Source organism: Arvicanthis niloticus, chromosome 7, assembly GCF_011762505.2.
Source record: "Arvicanthis niloticus isolate mArvNil1 chromosome 7, mArvNil1.pat.X, whole genome shotgun sequence".
NCBI classification, from domain to species: Eukaryota; Metazoa; Chordata; class Mammalia; order Rodentia; family Muridae; genus Arvicanthis; species Arvicanthis niloticus.
Window position 1 is genome coordinate 3,467,479 of NC_047664.1, and position 18,498 is coordinate 3,485,976.

The 18,498-nt window shown below is 43.0% G+C and overlaps 2 protein-coding genes across 12 annotated transcripts in view; one reads left to right on the forward strand and one right to left on the reverse strand.

The window, feature by feature from the left end:
- Nucleotides 1–9,595, reverse strand: part of Rpap2 (RNA polymerase II associated protein 2) — a 65,645-nt gene extending 56,050 nt beyond the window's left edge. The window contains exons 1-6 of one of the 3 annotated variants that reach the window (XR_013111641.1): nt 9,409–9,589; nt 8,728–8,773; nt 5,910–6,024; nt 3,131–3,229; nt 2,873–2,938; nt 1,328–1,416 (exon numbers count right to left, since the gene is read on the reverse strand). Coding sequence is in view for 2 of the 3 variants with exons in the window: in XM_034509485.2 (XP_034365376.1) it covers nt 1,328–1,416; nt 2,873–2,938; nt 3,131–3,229; nt 5,910–6,024; nt 8,728–8,773; nt 9,409–9,505 (512 nt within the window). In the remaining variant the exon portion in view is untranslated. Of the gene's footprint in view, nt 1–1,327; nt 1,417–2,872; nt 2,939–3,130; nt 3,230–5,909; nt 6,025–8,727; nt 8,774–9,408 lie in introns of all 3 variants that reach the window. The other 2 variants (XM_034509486.2, XM_034509485.2) reach the window with 2 other exon arrangements.
- A 50-nt stretch (nt 9,596–9,645) lies between these two features.
- Nucleotides 9,646–18,498, forward strand: part of Glmn (glomulin, FKBP associated protein) — a 28,148-nt gene continuing 19,295 nt past the window's right edge. Inside the window, exons 1-6 of one of the 9 annotated variants that reach the window (XM_034508583.2) lie at nt 9,646–9,713; nt 10,629–10,694; nt 11,605–11,730; nt 15,785–15,901; nt 16,759–16,867; nt 17,923–18,160. In XM_034508583.2, the coding sequence (XP_034364474.1) occupies nt 10,656–10,694; nt 11,605–11,730; nt 15,785–15,901; nt 16,759–16,867; nt 17,923–18,160 (629 nt within the window). In that variant the 5' untranslated portion in view covers nt 9,646–9,713; nt 10,629–10,655. Of the gene's footprint in view, nt 10,032–10,628; nt 10,695–11,604; nt 11,731–15,784; nt 15,902–16,758; nt 16,868–17,922; nt 18,161–18,498 lie in introns of all 9 variants that reach the window. The other 8 variants (XM_076937791.1, XM_034508582.2, XM_034508585.2 and 5 more) reach the window with 8 other exon arrangements.

Below are 18,498 nucleotides of genomic sequence, written 5' to 3' on the forward strand. Positions count from 1 at the left end.
GTCAGCTGACGACCATCCACTCAAATCTTTTCTCTCAAGGTAAATAGCCAGAATTGGCTATGAGGCTCTAAGTTTTCAACCCCGTCAGAAATCCAGAATGACTGAGTTAAGTATAATTGTGGGAAGCACAAAGCATAGCTTCTAAAACTTAGCCAATTTATAGAGACCTCTGAACACCTGGACACTCCCTCTACTACATAACATTGGAGCATCTGTTCTTCCGCCTTCTGGCCCAGGATCATCTGACAAACCTTAGTGCTACAGAATTATTAAGGGCTGATTACTCTGTCTAGGCAGATATAATCAGTCGACTGTTCTGCAAGTGTGTCCTTTTCTGGACAGTAATTTGTCTGAAGATGGAAAGAGGCAATTCTTGTCTAGTGGCTGTCTCATCACAACTGGAGTAACTCCAAAGATGCTCAATTTCTTCTTAGAATTCAATATAGGAAGCTGTCAGGAGCAGACAGGTCTCTAATCAAAATGAACATTAATACAGAAATGTTTGTCATGTCAATTCTGTGGATTTCTGATGTTTTGAAAACCAACTACCCATGTAAGGTAATCTGGACTGTTGCCTGTTAACTCCACTCAGCTATTTCTAAATAAAACATAGAAAACACCCTAACAATAAACTCCAAGCCATGAATTTGCTGTAGTCCCTTAACTCACAGGCTGACAATCTCAGATCAGTTGAAAAAGTCAAAGGACTGGGTCTAGGCCTTGTATTCCTAAGTGTGTTATACTGGTACAATGCCTATGAGGGTAACAATATTCATCTCACTCTTATATCAATAAGAGGCTCGTACCAATGCAAACCTTAAAATTTGTAATCAAAGTAAATTGGTGCCATTTAAGAATTTATATCTTCATCTTCATACTAATTATACAGATTTCTACTAATAGGTTATGGCTATAAAAAGGTACTTTTTAAAATTGGCTTTCTTTAAACTCGGGACACTGTGGTTATTGTAATAAAGCATGTTATAATAGCGGTAAAGTGAGTTCCGCCAGATTCCCAAGAGCTAATATTTTGAAAAAAGTTAATATTTTAACTGAGGATTGTAGCATTAGCAGGATTCACAGACACTCTTGGCAAAGCAAGAACCAGAATAATTTTGTGATTAAAAGTACATTAGAGAAAAAAATATTTGCATGTACGACTTTCCATTTAAAAATCCTTAACAGCTATGCTTAAGGTATAACTATTTCCCCACAGCTAATGAGCATAAATGATAACAGTCCACAGAAAGCGACACCCACTCCTAGTCTGTGTCAAAAGCAGAAAGGTCACTTACCACTGGAATAAACAAGATAAAGATTTAATTACCTCTCTTCTTCTCGAACCCATACTGGAGTTTTGGGAATCTGTGTTTCAAAAAATTTAGATGCTCTGTAACAAAAATTGCTGCAGAAAGACTGACAAGAAAGATAGGAAATTAGTTCATTATCTTTCTATTTGGAAACATAACCTACATGCAGAGAACATGAATGTGCACATCAAAGGATCAGACAAACCCTGAAGGAGGAGTTTCCACCACACAAGCTTCAGAGAAAAGGACTGCACCTTTGATGGCTTCTGTGTTTCCTCTTCAGCACCCCTTCTGGCCATTACCTACCTGGCTATATACAGAGCACCTAACTGCATATCCTGTATAGTACTTACCTGTATATTCCTCACACTCAGCATAGCAATCCACTATACACCTACCACGTTTTATAGTTATGAATATTTTTATACATTTGCCCTGGTGCACATAGCCCAGCAATAGCCCAGCATAGCAATCCACTATACACCTACCACGTTTCATAGTTATGAATATTTTTATACATTTGCCCTGGTGCACATAGCCCAGCAATTTTTCCAAGGCATGTAACAAAGAATAAAAGGCTTGTTCACAAAGAATGTGACACATTTCTGGGCTTGTCACTGTACTTAGCATTGATGAGCCCTCCCTTCCCGTATGTAAGAGGCTCTGAGCCTGAGCCCCAGCCTTCCCCCACTTCATGATGTGAAACAGATTCCAAAACAGGCTCTCAAGATGGCCGTAGCAGCCTTTATTCTCACCTTTGTGGTTGTACAACTAACTCACTGTTTAGAGTGGCTTTTTCTGCAATGACTGAAGAATGGTTTTGTATGTTCATTAACCATGTGCATTCAGTATATAAAAGTTACCATTAGGTTGCGTTCTGTTTTCTTAGACTACACTTTCTAGCTATCACTTTGTAGAAAATACAACTTTACATTTTTCTATTTACTCATTTTCTAATGAACAAAATCTCAAATTTTAATATAGGAAAGTTTATCAACTTTTCATATATGGTCTAATTTTCTGCCCAGGTTTACAGTCTCCTATACAGTTTTGAGAGCGGTCTGCTCCGCCTTTCTCAAACCTGCTTTGGCTGGGATAAACAGTTCTCATGTTTTCTACCAGGATGACTGGCTACTCAAACCCATCCCTCCTCCCTCACCTATGATACATGTGTTGCCATACATCAAGAGTCCATACATGTGATCAGTCTGCTCCTGGCTAATCATTCTCACCATGGTTTACCTGCCTGTGTTTATACCACCATGTGCTTCATGTTTTTAAATGTTCAAATCATTTTTGGGCTAGAGAGGTAGCCCAAAGAAGCCTCAAACTTTCTGCAAGGCTGGGAACGACTCTGACTCTTGACTCTCCTGTCTCTGCCATCCCTAGCTTCAAGTCTTATTAAAGCTCAAGCAAGAAACTTTCTTAGCACCTTAGCTTTTAATAGAAGCAATCTGTAAATATAACTATTTTCTAACAGGCAAATTTTAAAGTAAAAAAATTAAAGTTCTATATAATGTCCTTTAAAAATTAACTACCACATTAAACATCTTTGAGCTTACCTTTCTTTCAGTAATATCATAGACTTTGTTGGTTTTAGTAGAAATTCTATATTTTTGTTTCGGTATCTAAAGAAAAACAAAGTATAATTTACAAAGGAATTTAAGGAACACAAACTTTATGTCATATACAATTAAGTCATCTACAATTAATACTTCTGGCCAACCCAAGTTATTATTAGTTTATGACCAGAAGCTTAACTTACTATTCTATGATGTTTTATAAAAATTAATAAATATACTTTAAAGGAAAGTACTTACAACCCCTAGCTTCTTCTGACATAAAGGATAGCCACAGAGTTTGATGATGGACCTCTCATCCACAACATCGCTGTAGTGAGCCGGTGTGATGAACGTCCCCTAGGGAGAGAAGAAAGGGCATTTCCCAACAGATTGGGAGGTCTGGAGCACAGGAAGGAGAAGCACATCAGGAAGGGTCTGACATGCATTTTAAACATCTGACACGATGGCTCTGAGGGGTAAGGTGCCTGCTGCCACCTCTGCGATGCAGGATAGAACTGAATCCACAAAGTTGTCTTCTGACTTCCACATGCATGCTGTGTGTGTGTGTGTGTGTGTGTGTGTGTGTGTGTGTGTGGTGTCATGGCTTGTATGCTGACTTCACTAATCAGATAGAAGTAAACTTAAATATGTATTATGTGTAACTATAGCCATCTTACTGTTTAAAATTTAAAAAAAAATTCTCATGCATCATGTTATCTGTATCTAAGGACTAAAAAACCCCAAAGATTTCAATAGTGCAAAGAAGTTTTATTTTGCATAGACTTAAAGCACACATTAGATTTGGGGGCTGGAGAGATGGCTCAGTGGTTAGGAATGCTTACTGCTCTGCGAGACACCGAGTTTGGTTCCCAGTCAATCACCCATGCCAGGTTCTCACAACTGCTGGTAACTCCAGCTTCTGAAGAAATGAAGGCCTCTTTCGGACTCCACAGGTATGCATTCACATGTGCCATGCATTCACACATTAAAAAAAAAGATGGAGCTGGAGAAACAGCTCAATAGTTAAGAGTATGCGTTGCCCCTGCAGAGGTCCTGAGTTTGGTTCCAGGCACTCATGTTGGACAGATCACAATCAGCTATAATGTTAGTTCCAAGGGATCTAACACCCACTTCTGGACTCTGGGCACTGAACACTCCTAGTGCATATACATACAAGACACTTGTTTTAGTTAGGGGTTCTATTGCTATGAAACACCATGACCAAATAGAAAAAGCTGTATTCTGCTTGCACTTCCACATTGCTGCTCATCACCAAATCAAGATGATACAGAGATCATGGAGGAGTACTGCTTACTGGCTTGCTCAGTCTTCTTTCTTGTAGAACCAGGACCACAGCATAGGGACGGCTCCACCCATCATGGGCTGATCACCCTGTGAAATGCCTTATTGCTAGATCTTATGGAATTATTTCCTCAATTGAGGCTCCTTCCTCTCTGATGACTCTGGCTTGTGTCAAGTGGACACATAAAACTAGCTGGTACAACTGACCCGTTGTCAACGTGACACACAAACACATCACTATTAAGCCATAATCTTTCCTTTCTTACCCATCCCCAAAATCTTACATTAAAAATATAAATAACTTTTAAAGTCCCACAGTCTTTACAAACTGAAACACATTAAAAATTTCAGTCCCTTTAAAATACCCAATCTCTCTAAAAATTCAGTCTTTTAAAATTCAAAGTCTCCAATGAAATACTGAGGGCTCCATCCAGTAAAATACTTGCTTACTCCAAGAAGGAAAATCAGGGCACAGTCACAAATCAAATAAAAATCAAACTCCAACTGTCCAATGTCTGGAATCCACTCACAATCTTCTGGGCTCCTCCAAAGGGCTTGGGTCATTTCTCCAGCTCTGCTCTCTGTAGCACATACAGGTTGCTCACTCCACTGCTGCTGCTGTCCCATGGTGGTTTTCCCATGGTACTGGCATCTAAGAAACACTGGAGTCTTCTACGGCAACTGAGATGCACTTCCACCAATGGCCTTCCCTGGGGTCTCTCACAGTGCCAAGCCTCAGCTGCTCTCCATGACCCTCTCATGCCTTCAAAACCAGTCCCACCTGGGTGACTCTTACACATTACTAAGTCTGGCTGCCAGTACAAGGTACAAGCACTGTCATCTATGGAACAGTTTCTCTGCTCTCAGGAAACACTTCCCAGAAGATTTTACGTCAATAATGTTGGTCTCTTCTTAATTACTGCTAATTTCTCAGCTCCAACTGACCAGCATCAAGTATCCCAGCAAAACAAAGGTTTCGATTTAGTAGTTCTGGTCTTCTCTTGTTAATCACAGCTGGTTCTTCAGCCCCAGCTAACCAGAACCACAGAGTCTTAATCCAAAATAGTAAACGGCTTTAAAACTTCCCAAGTTAGGCATCCATCTTCTGCGCTATTCTCAACATTCTTATCTTCCAAGCTCCTACAGAACATCCCACTGAGCTCTCGACAGCCAATGGCTTGTCTAGTCCACAGTTCCAAAGTCCTTCCACAATCCTCCCCAAAATATAGCAAATACACCACTATGGCATCAACTTGTCTTAGTCAGGTTTACCATTGCTGCAATGAAACACAATGACCAAAAAGTAAACTGGGGGAAAAATGGTTTATTCTGCTTGCACTTTCATATTGCCGTTCATCACCAAAGGAAGTCAGGACAGGAACTCACACAGGGCAGGAACCTGGAGGCAGGAGCTGATGCAGAGGTCATGGAAGAATGCGGCTTACTGGCTTGCTTCCCCTGGCTTGCTCAGCCTGCTTTTTTGTAGAACTCAGGACCACAGCCCAGGGATGGGTCCTCCTGCATTGATCACTAATTGAGAAAATGCCTTACAGCAAGCTGGATCTCATGGAGGCATTTCCTCAAGGGAGACTTTTTCTTCTGTTTGACTTACCTGCTGTTTCCTCTGTTCCAGCTGACAAACAAGATCAGTAAGCACAATACTCATATACACAAACATATCTTTAAATACAGATGCTCTATTTTGAACCTGGTAACCTGGCGATTTAATACGTACACACTCCTTTAGGAACTCCTCTGTGATGTCCTCCTCTAAGAGCTGCTCCACAATGCGTATAGCTTTCCTTTCAAACTCCACCTTCCTCCGCACAGCAGCTTCCAGTTCCGCCTGCCTGAAATGTTAATGAGAAAGTGAACCCCACTAAAGACTTCCCTCCTACCTCCAACACTCTGTGCTTTAAAAGCCACCACTAACCTATTTTGCCAATAAATGAGTTTTTAACTCTGCCGCTTCTGATCCAATACCTTCCAGAAAGTCAGCAAACTAGTCATCCCAGTGTGTACATGGAAGCTGGCCATGAGGGCTACTTCTAGGCTCACAGAAGAAGGAAGCACTTATAGACTCCAGCAGAAAAGGGCTGGGCAGGACATGGTGATACATACTGCAGTCATACACTTGGGAGGTGGCGGGAAGATTCAGAGTTCAAGGCAAGTGTGAACTACACGGTAAGAACTTACATTTTAAAAAGAGTATATGTATATATCTCTCTATATATACATACGCATATATATTTTTTTTTCCGAGACAGGGTTTCTCTGTGTAGCCCTGGCTGTCCTGGAACTCACTCTATAGACCAGGCTGGCCTCGAACTCAGAAATCTGCCTGCCTCTGCCTCCCAAGGGCTGGGATTAAAGGCATGCGCCACCACTGCCCAGTATGCATATTTTAAAAGAATATATATATGTGTGTGTGTACACACACACACACACACACACACACACATATATTTTCCATACATAGTAAAAAAAAAAAAAAAGGCTTTTTTTTCTCTGCCACGGACGTGAACAGACTGAATGGTGAAGAAATGATTTCTAGTTTTCTTTCACTCAAAAATCTGTCGAGTGTCAAGAGTCTAGTTGTGGTAACTCTGCTCAATAGAAAAGTGACGTCTAAAAATTAAACAGCATTTCCTCACCTTTACTATTAAATAATTATACTGATAAGTGATATGCAGTTGAGGAAGCCTTGCTGTAGCCAACATGGGGCCGTGTCAGTGCTTTGTGGCCCATGCACATGGAGTCCTCATCCAGGGGCACAGCAGGAACAGACACCATGCCCAGGTCAACCAGAGTAGGACAGAAGCACAGAGGGGAGAATCCCTCATAGCTGGAACCTAGAAACACTCATGTGTTCACGTGAAGACAGGAACCTTCATTAACTTCTGAGACTTCAGACTCCAGTTCTTTGCCTAGAGCAATATGTCCCCTCCAACCCCCCATAACTTGGGACTCTGGTACAGTCTCGCCAAAAATTCTTTTTTGCAGAATACATGAAAATGAGTGTTTTGCAACCAAACATCTATTTTTATCCCATCATTTCATCAAGATAGTTTTATTGTTATTTTAAGATACCGAGGATAGAACCCAGGGCCTTGTACATGCTAAGCAAGCACTCCACTACTGAGCTATAACCACTAAGTCCATAAAAACCACCTTTGGATCAATGAAATTCAAAAGATCCAGCTATAACCACTAAGTCCATAAAAACCACCTTTGGATCAATGAAATTCAAAAGATCCAGCTATAACCACTAAGTCCATAAAAACCACCTTTGGATCAATGAAATTCAAAAGATCCAGCTGCAGGCAAGCTTTTAGGGCACTTTCTCAATTAGTGATTGGTGGGAAGGGCCCAGCCCATGTGTGAGTAATGTTATTCTAGGGTTTATGCTGTATGCAAGCAGGCTGAGCAAATCATGAACAAGCCAGTAAGCAGCACTCCTCCATGGCCTCTGCATCAGTTCCTGCTTCAGGGTTCCTGCCGTGTTTGAGTTCCTGACATGACTTTCTTCATCGTTGAACAGAGATGTGGAGGTTAAGCTGAATAAAACCTTTCCTCCCCAAATTGTTTTGGTCATGGTATTTCATTATAGCAATGGTAACCCTAAGACAATGGTGTATGCTGCCTACGTCTACCTCCAGAGTGCTGGGATTAAAGGCTTGCACCCCCACATCCGACTAGCTTAAAGGTCACCCATCTCCCTGCCAACCCCTACCTAAATTATTCGTTCCTCCTCATAAAATCAACCATTTTCTTTATATCACTTAGTGAAGTTTCTAATTATGTATTCACCTGTGCTAGTTTAACTGATATGTCTCAGTTCTGGTGAGCAAAAACAACTTGTTCAACAACACATCCTAAGGGCCTAACTCAAATACAGACTATCTTGTATTTGGAAATTATCTTGCAAGAAGAATCAGTGAGTCTTGAAGTGATAAATTACAGATACTTTTAGTCTTTTCATGAGTCTTGCTCTAGCTATCTTTTTGTGACACAAGAGACCATGAGTTTTTGGAAGCTCTAAACAGTAAAGGATGTTTTCAGTTTGTTTGTTTTTAAATACCTACATAATGTTACAAAGAAGACAAAAGGTCCCTTAAAATGATAAAGAATGTCCTTCAGTGAGCCTAGCACAAACAACAGTAAGCTGTACCCGAGGAGATGGGAAAGGAATGGTCAGATCAGGAACTGTGTCCCCACAGATTTCTACAGGAGTTCACAATAGTTTCCAACAGATTGAGGCCCCAGGTTGGCTTTCCTACAGCTGGAGGACAGGGCAGTCTTACTCGAGAATTGACAGTGCTTTCTGAGTCTAAAGTATTTTCTCAAGAAAGGTATGCACTACTGCTTTTAAACTGTTTAGGCTGGGAGTATATAGCTCTGTAGACTAGAGAGAGTACTTTGTTAGCCTGTACAAGGTCCTAAGTTCACTTCCCAGATCCCAAGACCAGAAAACAGAACATCAAAACAAAAAATCAGATTGACTCAACATGAGATAAAGGGAAAGTCAAATGCAGTTGTCCGTGTGATTATACCTTTTAGAGGCATCTCCTCGTTTCAGGGCACTGGTCTGTTTAGTACCTACAATTGAAAAGAGAACAGTCAAGTGCAAATGCATTTGATGTAGCAGAATCTTCTCCAAATATCACAGTTGGCATTGTTTCCTTTTCTCTCACACATCTCATTTCCAACTCCGATGTGTTAAAAATAAACCACAAACAATCAAACGGGGGGGGGTGTTTAAACAGGTTGCAAATTCCATTGTTTCTGTAAATTATTTACATTTCAAATTTTCATGTCTACAGCCTCTTCGAGGACTGCCCTTTCTCATATACCATAAGTGCTTTAATCAAGTGCTTTAAAAAAAACCCTCTAAACTGGGTTCCTTTAGACTAAACATTGTTCGCGTTTCCAAATGTTCGCTTGCCTAAAGAAACCTCAGTCTGAGACCTGAGAGAACAGGTACCAAAGCAGTTCAAGACAACTGAACACCACCTGCCTTGGCCATTGTTCCCGGGGGTCCCCAGAACAGGCCACGTAGGGGGAAATCCTAAAACCCCTGGGTAACAGTTTGGGATTCTTCCCCCGAAGGCACCACTAGGGCAGCCTGCGGCGGGAAGCTCTGGCCTCCTCCACCCGGAGCGCTCTCTCCCCCGGCGCAGCCTCAGAAAGAGCCCCGCGCGTGCGTACTCAGACCAAGGTCTGAGGGTCCTAACCTGGGAAGGGGCTCTTGTTCGTACCGGTAGCGTCTCGGTGGGTGCTGGAAGCCCGGGCACTTGGGCCCAGAGAGTAAGAGACAGCTGAGTCGGCCATGGGAAATGTCGTCAGAAGCAAGAGGCGGGACAGCGCAGCGGCAGCAAGGTTCTACCTCTACTCGCGTTGCCCCGAACCGGGTTGGGGGCGTGCCCGGGGAGGGCGGGGCGAGCGCCGGAGGGGGCGTGCCCAGGGAGGGCGGGGCGAGCGCAGGAGGGGGCGGGTCCAGGAGTGCGGCCTGCGCTATCTGAAGTGGAGGAGGAGGAGGGTAAGAGGTTGGCGCGTGGTCCGGCGGGTAGGTGTACGCGCAGGGTCGGGGTGGATCGGGCTCGCCGAACATGACCTGCGCCGCACCCGGCTCGCCTGCTAGGCCCCTGGAGGTGCTGGAGCCCGGACGCCCTGCCCTGCAGAAGCAGGGAAAGGGAGAAATGGCCTCCTTTCGGTTCAGCCAGGCGCGGTAGGGTGTGATTTTCCTGTTCCCGCCTGCCGGGCAAGGACCTTCTTTGCTGGCCTCATTTTCGCGATCCTAGGTGATCTCACTGACGATTGTTTATGTGAGGAGGGAGAGAGATCCTGTGGAGAATAGGTGGGCGGCATCGGAATCTTCAACTTCTTTGGGCGACTTAATTGTGTTTGATTCCAGTTTTTGTCAATGGGACATTTAAAAAATTACCTAATGATTAGAATTTTCATTCCAGGTCCACAGTTTGGATTTTTGTTTTCCATGAAGGATTACTTTTTTCTTTTTAAAAAAGGCTCTTATTTTTGTAGTTCTTTCTAGGGCTCTTTTTCTACTCGTCTGTCTTTCTTTCTTTCTTTCTTTCTTTCTTTCTTTCTTTCTTTTTGCTTTTTGAGACAGGGTTTCTCTGTATAGCCCTGGCTGTCCTGGAACTCACTCTGTAGACCAAGCTGGCCTTGAACTCAGAAATCCACCTGCCTCTTCCTCCCAAGTGCTGGGATTAAAGGTGTGTGCCACCACCACCTGCTTGTCATTCTTTCAAAATTAGGCTCCTTAGGCATTACAGTGGGGGCTTTAAAAATGCTTCATTTGGCTAACACTAACATTCAGTAATAGCAGTTAACCTATAAAACTTTATATTGTATTGTCTAATAATTCAAAATGAAACAGTTTATGAAACAGTTTACATGGTATCACACAATTAACTGTATTTTTGTATTTCAGCATCAAAACTAGGAAAAGTAATTAGCAATGGCTGTGGAGGAACTTCAGTGCATAATAAAAAGATGTGTAAGTACTTCTCTGAAAACACCTTTAAATATATGTAAAGGGAATAGAGTATCTTTACCTTGTCATCACTCATATTTATCGTACTAATTCCTGTTTTCTGACTCGTAAAGATCCAATAATCAGGAAAGTAGCCTGGATGATGATGGTGGTAGAGGCTTTTAATCCTAGTACTTGGGAGGCAAAGGCAGAGGGGTCTCAGTGCTTTGGGGTTGGCCTGGTTTACATGGTGATTTCCAGGACAGCCCAGGCTATGGCGAGAGACCCTCGCTCACAAAAGGGTAGTAAGGGGCTAGAGAGGTGGCTCAGTGGTTAGGAGCACTTATTCTTGCAGAGGAAGCAGTATTTAAAAGTATATTAAGTCATCTATATGTCTGTTTATCTGTGTGTTGGTGGTGGGGACAGACATGAGTATAAGTGCCATGTATGGAAGCCAGAGATTTAGGACCACCTGGAGCTGGAATTACAGGTGGTAATGAGCCACCTGACCTGGGTGCTGGGAGTTGAACTCAGGTCTTCTTGCTTTTACCTCCCAAGCCATTTCTCTAGCCCCAGTAGCCTTTAATTTTAAATCTCTTATTGTTTTCATAAGTTTCTCTGGTGTAGTAGGTTTAAGGTTATTCATTGAGCTGTACTGATTCATGCTTATAATCAGCAGTCAAGCTGGGGCAAGAGGATCTGAAATTTCCAGGTCAGCCTAAGCTTCATCATGGGAGCCTGTCTCAGAAGCCAAAATGAACAAAGCCGATCAGTAAAATATTTATTAGGATAATTCTAATTGTCATCTGCGTGTCATGTGCATTTTCTCTACAATTTAAGATTTCAGTGTTTTTCCTAGAGAGAGAAAATCAGGAAGTCATTTATGTGAAATTTGTATTTGCATCTGTATGAAGTTTGGATGGTTTGTTTACAGCAGATCCTCGAAGAGCATGATTTTAAAGAAGAAGATTTTGGCCTCTTTCAGCTGGCAGGCCAGAGATGCATTGAAGATGGGCATACAGACCAGCTGCTAGAGGTCATTCAAGATGAGCAGAACAAGGTAAGCCCAGGCCTTGTGTCTACTCTTCAGTCTCTGAGAAGGGAAAATACATTGTTGTTAACCATTTATCCATCCTCTTAGTTACTTTTCTACTGCTGTGATGAGGGAGCTTGACCATGTCTCAGCCTTCCTTAGAGAAGGAACAGTTTATCGGGGCTTACATTTTCAGAGGATGAGTTCATGGAGATCACACCTGAGAACTGTCAACCTAGTAATTATCTGGCCGTTGAGGTTGGGTGTCTCAGCAGTCAGCGAAGTCCTACAATGTTTGTTCCCACTGGGGCAGAGCTGGATGTCTTAGGGGCCTTGTGTGACCCCAGAAACCTAAAACGGCTGTAGAGCTGCTGGTCCTAGGTGAAAGCTTAGAAACTCTGGTTCTGATAGCAGAGAAGGAGGCAGCACCAGCACTGCTGCTCTTAACCACACACTGCAGGAGGGAATGCCAAGGAACAAAAGCCATGCTTCTGCCATGCCCTTCCTACCCACCTCCCATCCCCTAGTGCTGCTACCACATCATTCAAAGCAGTTAGGATGCTGCTGCATCATGTAAGGATCCCAGCTGATGCTGAGATCAACTATACTGTACTTTTTATGGCTCATAATACAACCGGCTTTGGATTTAGTTTTTGAGGCAGAGTCTTTAGCCCATGCTGTCCTAGAGTTCTTAAACTCACTATGTGTTTTTCGTTGTTTGTTTGTGTGTGTGTGTGGTGGTGGGGTGGTGGGGGAGGGAGAGGCATGTTTGTATAAGGATATATGCAGGTGCATGTTGAGAGACCAGTGGTCCACATTGATTGTCTTCCTCAGTCACTTCCCATCTTTTGAAACAAGGTCCCTCACTGAACCTGGAGCTCATACATTCATCTCCTAGGCTGGGTGGCCAACAAACTCCAAGAACCTGCCTGTCTCTGTGTTTTCTAAGTTTTCTTAATTTTTCCCAGTTGCATTACCAAAGGATAACTTTTGACAATACTGTTGCTATCAGTATTAAAGGTAATTACTAATACTTAAGCTTATGCCAGACACTTTTTGGTATGTTACTAGCCTCTCCAGTGTCTCATAAGATAGGAGCTGCTATTAAATTCATTTTGTAATACCTACAACTCTAAGCAACTTGAGAGGCTGAGGTGGGAGGACTACAAGTTCAAGACCACCTGGGCAATGTGATGGGACTCTTATTTCAAGAGAAACAACAACAACAAAAAAACCAAATCAAAAAGAAGTGATAATCACTTTATAAAGAAGCGATAATCACTGAAAGATACATCAGCTTTTATACGACATTCAGAATTCAAACTTCTGGAGGTCATGACTACTTTGTTGGACCTGAGATAGGATGTCCTGTAACCCAGGCAGGCCTAGAAGTTGCTATGCAGTTGAGGACCTTGGACTTCTTAGCCTCCTACTTCTACCTGGAATTATAGATGTGTGTCACTACATCTGATTTATATGGTGCTGGGGACAGAGCCCAGAGTTTTGTGCATGCTAGGCAAGCATCTACCGACTGGTCTGTGCCCCTAGACTTACAGGAAAGCTGAGGTAGAATGACGGAGAGGGTGGTTGTGGGGGGCCAAGGCAAACAGGATGACTGTTGGTTTTGTTTGTTTTTCTATGTGTTTTTGTTGTTTGCATCTGTAACACAGGATGTGATCTCCTCAACAGAAACAACCTAACTTGAAGAGAAAGCTTGCAAAAGGAAGGCAAGGGAGTTTTGACTTTGAGAAATTTTGTTTTATAAGACAGCAGGCGATGGGAAAGTAAGATTTTGATTTATATATAGAAATAAAAGACTACTATTTGGCTGTGGGTCTTTGCATCCCTCTGACTCAGCTGCTGGGTGGAGCCTCTCAGAGGACAGTCATGCTAGACTCCTGTCTGCAAGCATAACAGAGTATCATTAATAGTGTCAGAGATTGGTTTATGCTACAATGGGATAAAACCCCAGACTCTCCAGTTGATGTGTGAGCAAACCTGATAATATCTCTGCTTTAGTCTTCACACCTTAGTAAAGGTCTGGAGTCTCTCAGGATTGCTAAGCCTCGTGTGCCTTGCCTGTCTACACTTGACAGATTGGTTTCTTCAAAAAGCTTTAACTTAGCCCCTGGAAATCCTCTTGCCTCTCCTAGCTACAAATGACTTTTCTCTTATTGGCTTCGTATTGTGCCTTTATTGTGGGAGTTTCACACCATGCACTGATTAACATTCCTTCCCAGTCCTTCCATGTTTGCCACTCCCACCCCTGCTTATAACCTTCCCTAAAAGAAGTAAAAAATAAATAAAAACAAAAAAAAAGAAAGGGGGAAAAGTCTACTTGTATTAGCTGTATACTCACTGGAACGTGGACTCTCTCTCAACGGCCTGCTCCTTAGCTAGGACTGAGTCCTTCCCTCCCCGTCTCTGCCTGAAGCCATCGGCTGTGGAGAGCCACACTTCAGCATCCCCACTGCATGTTTTAAGAGTTCTCTTTGGTGGCTTCCTGTCTAGGCTGTTACTTTTTTTGTAGCGGGCTGGGGTGGGGGTAGGGGAGAATCCTTCCATGTTCCTCCCTCTCAACTGTGTCTGCAGTCATTGAGACCACAGCAAAAAGAGCCTCCTTGCTCTTCCCAGTCAGTGGAGTGTAGATCATGGACATTCACAGACCACAAACATGGCCCTCTGCTGTAGTAGGATCCTGAACCCAGGTAAGGCCCTTGGAGGCGTATGACCCACAGACATCAGCGTGGCCTCAAGTGGCAGCACCAACCATGGACCTCCACATGGCCTTTAGTGGTAACTCGAACTGTTGCCACCAACACAGACAGACCCAAGTGTGGCCCTCAGCAGGAAGAAGGACCCAGATATCATCTTGGACCCAGGTGGCAGGCAGCACAGGACACTTATATCAATATGGCCACCCCAAAGCAGCACAGACTCTGGACATAAATATGGCTTCAGCCTACAACACAGGCCATGGACCTCCACGTGGCCTTTTGTGGTAAATCGGATTATAGACATTAGCACATACCCTTGTTGCAGTAGGGCCTGGATTTACCATGACCTCAGGTGACAGCCCAGGCCATTCAGATCAGTATGGCTTCTGGTGGCAGCATGGCCTAGGGACATCAATGTGGCCCCAGGTGGCTGCACTGACCATGGACCTCTGCATGGATTTTTGGGATCTTTGTGGTAACTCGGACCATAGATATCAAAACAGAGCCTGGATGCTGCAGGACCACAGACCCAGACATGGCCCTTAGTAGCAAGGACCTAGATGTCACTGTGACCTCAGGTGGCAGCACAGGTCACTCACATCAGTGTGCTGCACTCCAGTCCATTTCCACCACTTCCACCACCCCCGGGCCTGCCTGGCTCTTCCACTGAACACCTGTCCAGGGATTTTATAGAATGATGTTTCTTCCTCTGTGTTAGTACCTAGAATATTAGTACATGTGTGGTATGTATTAATGACTTGAAAGAAAGAAAGCCAGGGAGGTAGGGTACATTGTTAATCATTTTGAAAATCTGGCTTTTGATGTGAATGTAAATCATTAATTTTAAGGTAACTTTTATGTGGAAAGCATTTGAAATGTGTTTGAAAAGAGAAGAAAATTGGTGGGTGGTAGTAACCGACAGGTTTAAACCCAACACTTGGTGAGGCAGAGGCAGAGGCAGGTGGCTGTCTGCCTTTGAAGCCAGCCTGGTCTACAGAGTGAGTTGCAGGACAGTAAGCCCTGTCTTGAAGAAAAAAAAGAAAGAAAAAGAATAAAATTGTGTGTAGGAGAGAATGAAAAGGAGGCCACATTCCTCATTTCATATTTTGTCAGAAATAACAGAAGTGTTAAGGTCCTAGACCTAGTTGCTGAGTGGAAAGTAAAGGCCATTTTGCCTCCTTCAGTGAAAACATCGAAAGTGTTTGAACATGGTGCCGGCTGCTGTCCATGAACATGTCAGAGGTGAAATGGGAGTCTCACCTGCCTTGTCCTTGCTACCAGAGAAACACCATGTTCCTTCAGGTCGGGAAAGCATTCTGAGTTCTGTAGGTGACAATGTTTGCTTTACTCTTTCCTGCTTGCAGACCATCATGAAGTGTATGGGGTGGAATCTTGTGGGTCCTGTTGTTCGCTGCCTCCTGAGGGGCAGGGAAGAGGATAAAAGAGAAGAGTGTTTTCTGATATTTGATTTGTTGGTGAAGGTGAGTCAGTAAGGCTTGCTTTGCTCATCACGCACACAGACGCACTGCCGTTCCTTTCCACGTTTAATTCTTCTTCAGTAAGGAAATTTTAGTCCAGGGAATTATTCCTAGATAAAGCCCCGTTGTTCTTGGTTGGATGAGTGGGCAGCTCCATCTGAGCATCATCAACATTTCTAGATACAAGAATCATCCAGTCTGAGACCCCTGATTCAGTTTCTAGTAAGAAGACTATAATATAATTTAATGAATTTAATGAGTGTTCTTATGATATAGGTGAAGTCATGTTTAGAATGCCATGCTGATTGTTTTTTTGCATTAGAGCCAGAATCAAATTCCAGATATGAAAGTTGAAAAGAGCCTGAAGGGGGTGGGAGTTAGTGGGAAGTATGGGGGGGGGATCAACAATAACAACTTTTGTTTGAAAATGCCATACTAAAACCTAACATAGGAAACTAGAGACTGCTGGGATATGCACAAATGAGTACGCAAGTGAGAACACTCCTTCTAGGCACTAGGTGTTTATTATAGAGAGAGGCAGCGGCTGGGATGTCGCTCTGCTGGAGGTGCTAAGAAAGTTAAGCAGATGGAGGCCTTAGGATATGGCAGTCGGGATGCACCATAGAGGCTCTGCTGAGAAAGCACAAGAGACCAGTGGTGTGGGGTCGGGGCCCTGCATGGAGAGTCACAGTCTACAGTGTAGAGGCCTGAGCTCTGAAGGGCCTCTCACAACTGAATAGGACATTTTACAGTTAGCAAATGTAACTGTCTTTTCTCGTTTGTCTTTTTTTAAAAATAGTAATCATGTGGCTTTAAATGCAACTTGTATTAAACAGGTTCAATTGTGAATATTTTTATAGTTGTGTAATCCAAAGGAACTGTTGTTGGGTTTGCTTGAGCTCATTGAAGAGCCCTCCGGAAAACAGATAGCCCAGATTATCCTGCTTTTACTGCAGCCGTTACAGACAGGTAATGAGCATTGATATCCAAGTATTTCCTGATTTACTTGCATAAACACCTTGATGTTTACCCTACACATGAACAGTCACTGCCTGCTCAGATCTTAGGCTGTCACAGCGGGAAGAATGGCCACTTGGTGAACACCTTGTTGTATGTCACACTGAATGTGTGTGTGTAGCTCTTTGGTTAGCTTTCTTTTTTTTGCATGTCTGTATGTCTGTACACCATCTGCATGTCCGGTGTCTAGAGGCCAGAAGTGAACAGAGTCAGAAACAGTTGTAAGCTGCCACATGGGTGCTGGGAACTGAGTCTGGGTCCTCAGGGAGAGCAGCAGTGCTCTTACTCTTAGCCACTGAGCCGTCTCTCCAGCCCCCTAGTAAGCTTCTTATCTACAGCTATAGTTAGAATTTTCCCTCTAAGCAGATTTAGTGTCTCTCACAGCTGTGGTAGTGCTGTAGCTTGGTTAAGAAGGATATGAGACAGGGTGTTGCTCAGTCTCTGAAATGGGAGGTTGGAGTTAAATGGTTCAGACAGAGTGAAATGAAAGAAGTTGCTTACTGTTTGCATGTATATGCTTCAGAATATGATAGACGGACCTAGACACACTTCTTAAATATTCCAGGTCTAAGGACACAAGCTCTTTAATACTCTTTAAATACTAAATATTTAATTTAATACTTTAATACGTTTATACAGTGCTTTGCAATTTTCCATTCATATTTTGTACTTATAATCAAAAATAAGGGAAAGGTATAACCAGTTATAAAAATACTGTATTTGTTGTTTTTCTTATTGCTGGGCCTAAGTGCCTGACAACTGGCAATTTAAAGAAGAACTGTTGATCTGGTTAGGGTCCACAGTCCATCATGGTAGAAGTAGTGTGGTGAAGTACCCGGTCACATTGCAATGACAGTCCCAGTAGTGAGGTCAGGCTCTACATCTCAGAGCCTGCCTCTAGTGGCCACTTCCTTCAGCAAGACTCCACCTGCTAAGGATCGAGTACCTTGTCCTGTGTGGAGTGTGCTCACGGGGTGACACAGGTAACCGCTTGGTCTCTGTTGCAGTTATCCGGAAACTTCCTAACAACAAGGCATACTCGGTTGGATTAGCATTGTCTACACTTTGGAGTCAGCTGTCTCTTCTTCCTGTTCCACACTCAGAAGAACAAATACAGGCCGATGACTATGGCCTTTGTCAGTGTTGCAAGGCCTTGATAGAGTTCACAAAACCTTTTGTGGAAGAAGTAGTTAGTGATAAAGAAAACAAAGAAAATGCAAAGCTGGAAGATGAATTGCTGAAATTGTAAGTATATTTTGAAGAACATCTCATAGTGGAGTGAATAATTAATAGCTCAGTTACCCTATGTTTCTTATGTGTACATACAAACCTGGTTTCATATTTTGAATTTTAGACAGATAGGCTGATACAGTGTGGTTTACTGAGGCACTGACAGTACAAAACCAAGTCCTTCACTTAATTCACTCTCATCCATCACAGCAAGCAAACACTGAAAGTGGGCAGGACATACACTCAACTCAGGGAACTTATTCTGTCTCTGGGAAATTGTATTTGAAAACAGTAGATGGACCACTAGACAGTTGAACATCCACCTTAACTGCAAATTCAGCAAAGTGCTCACC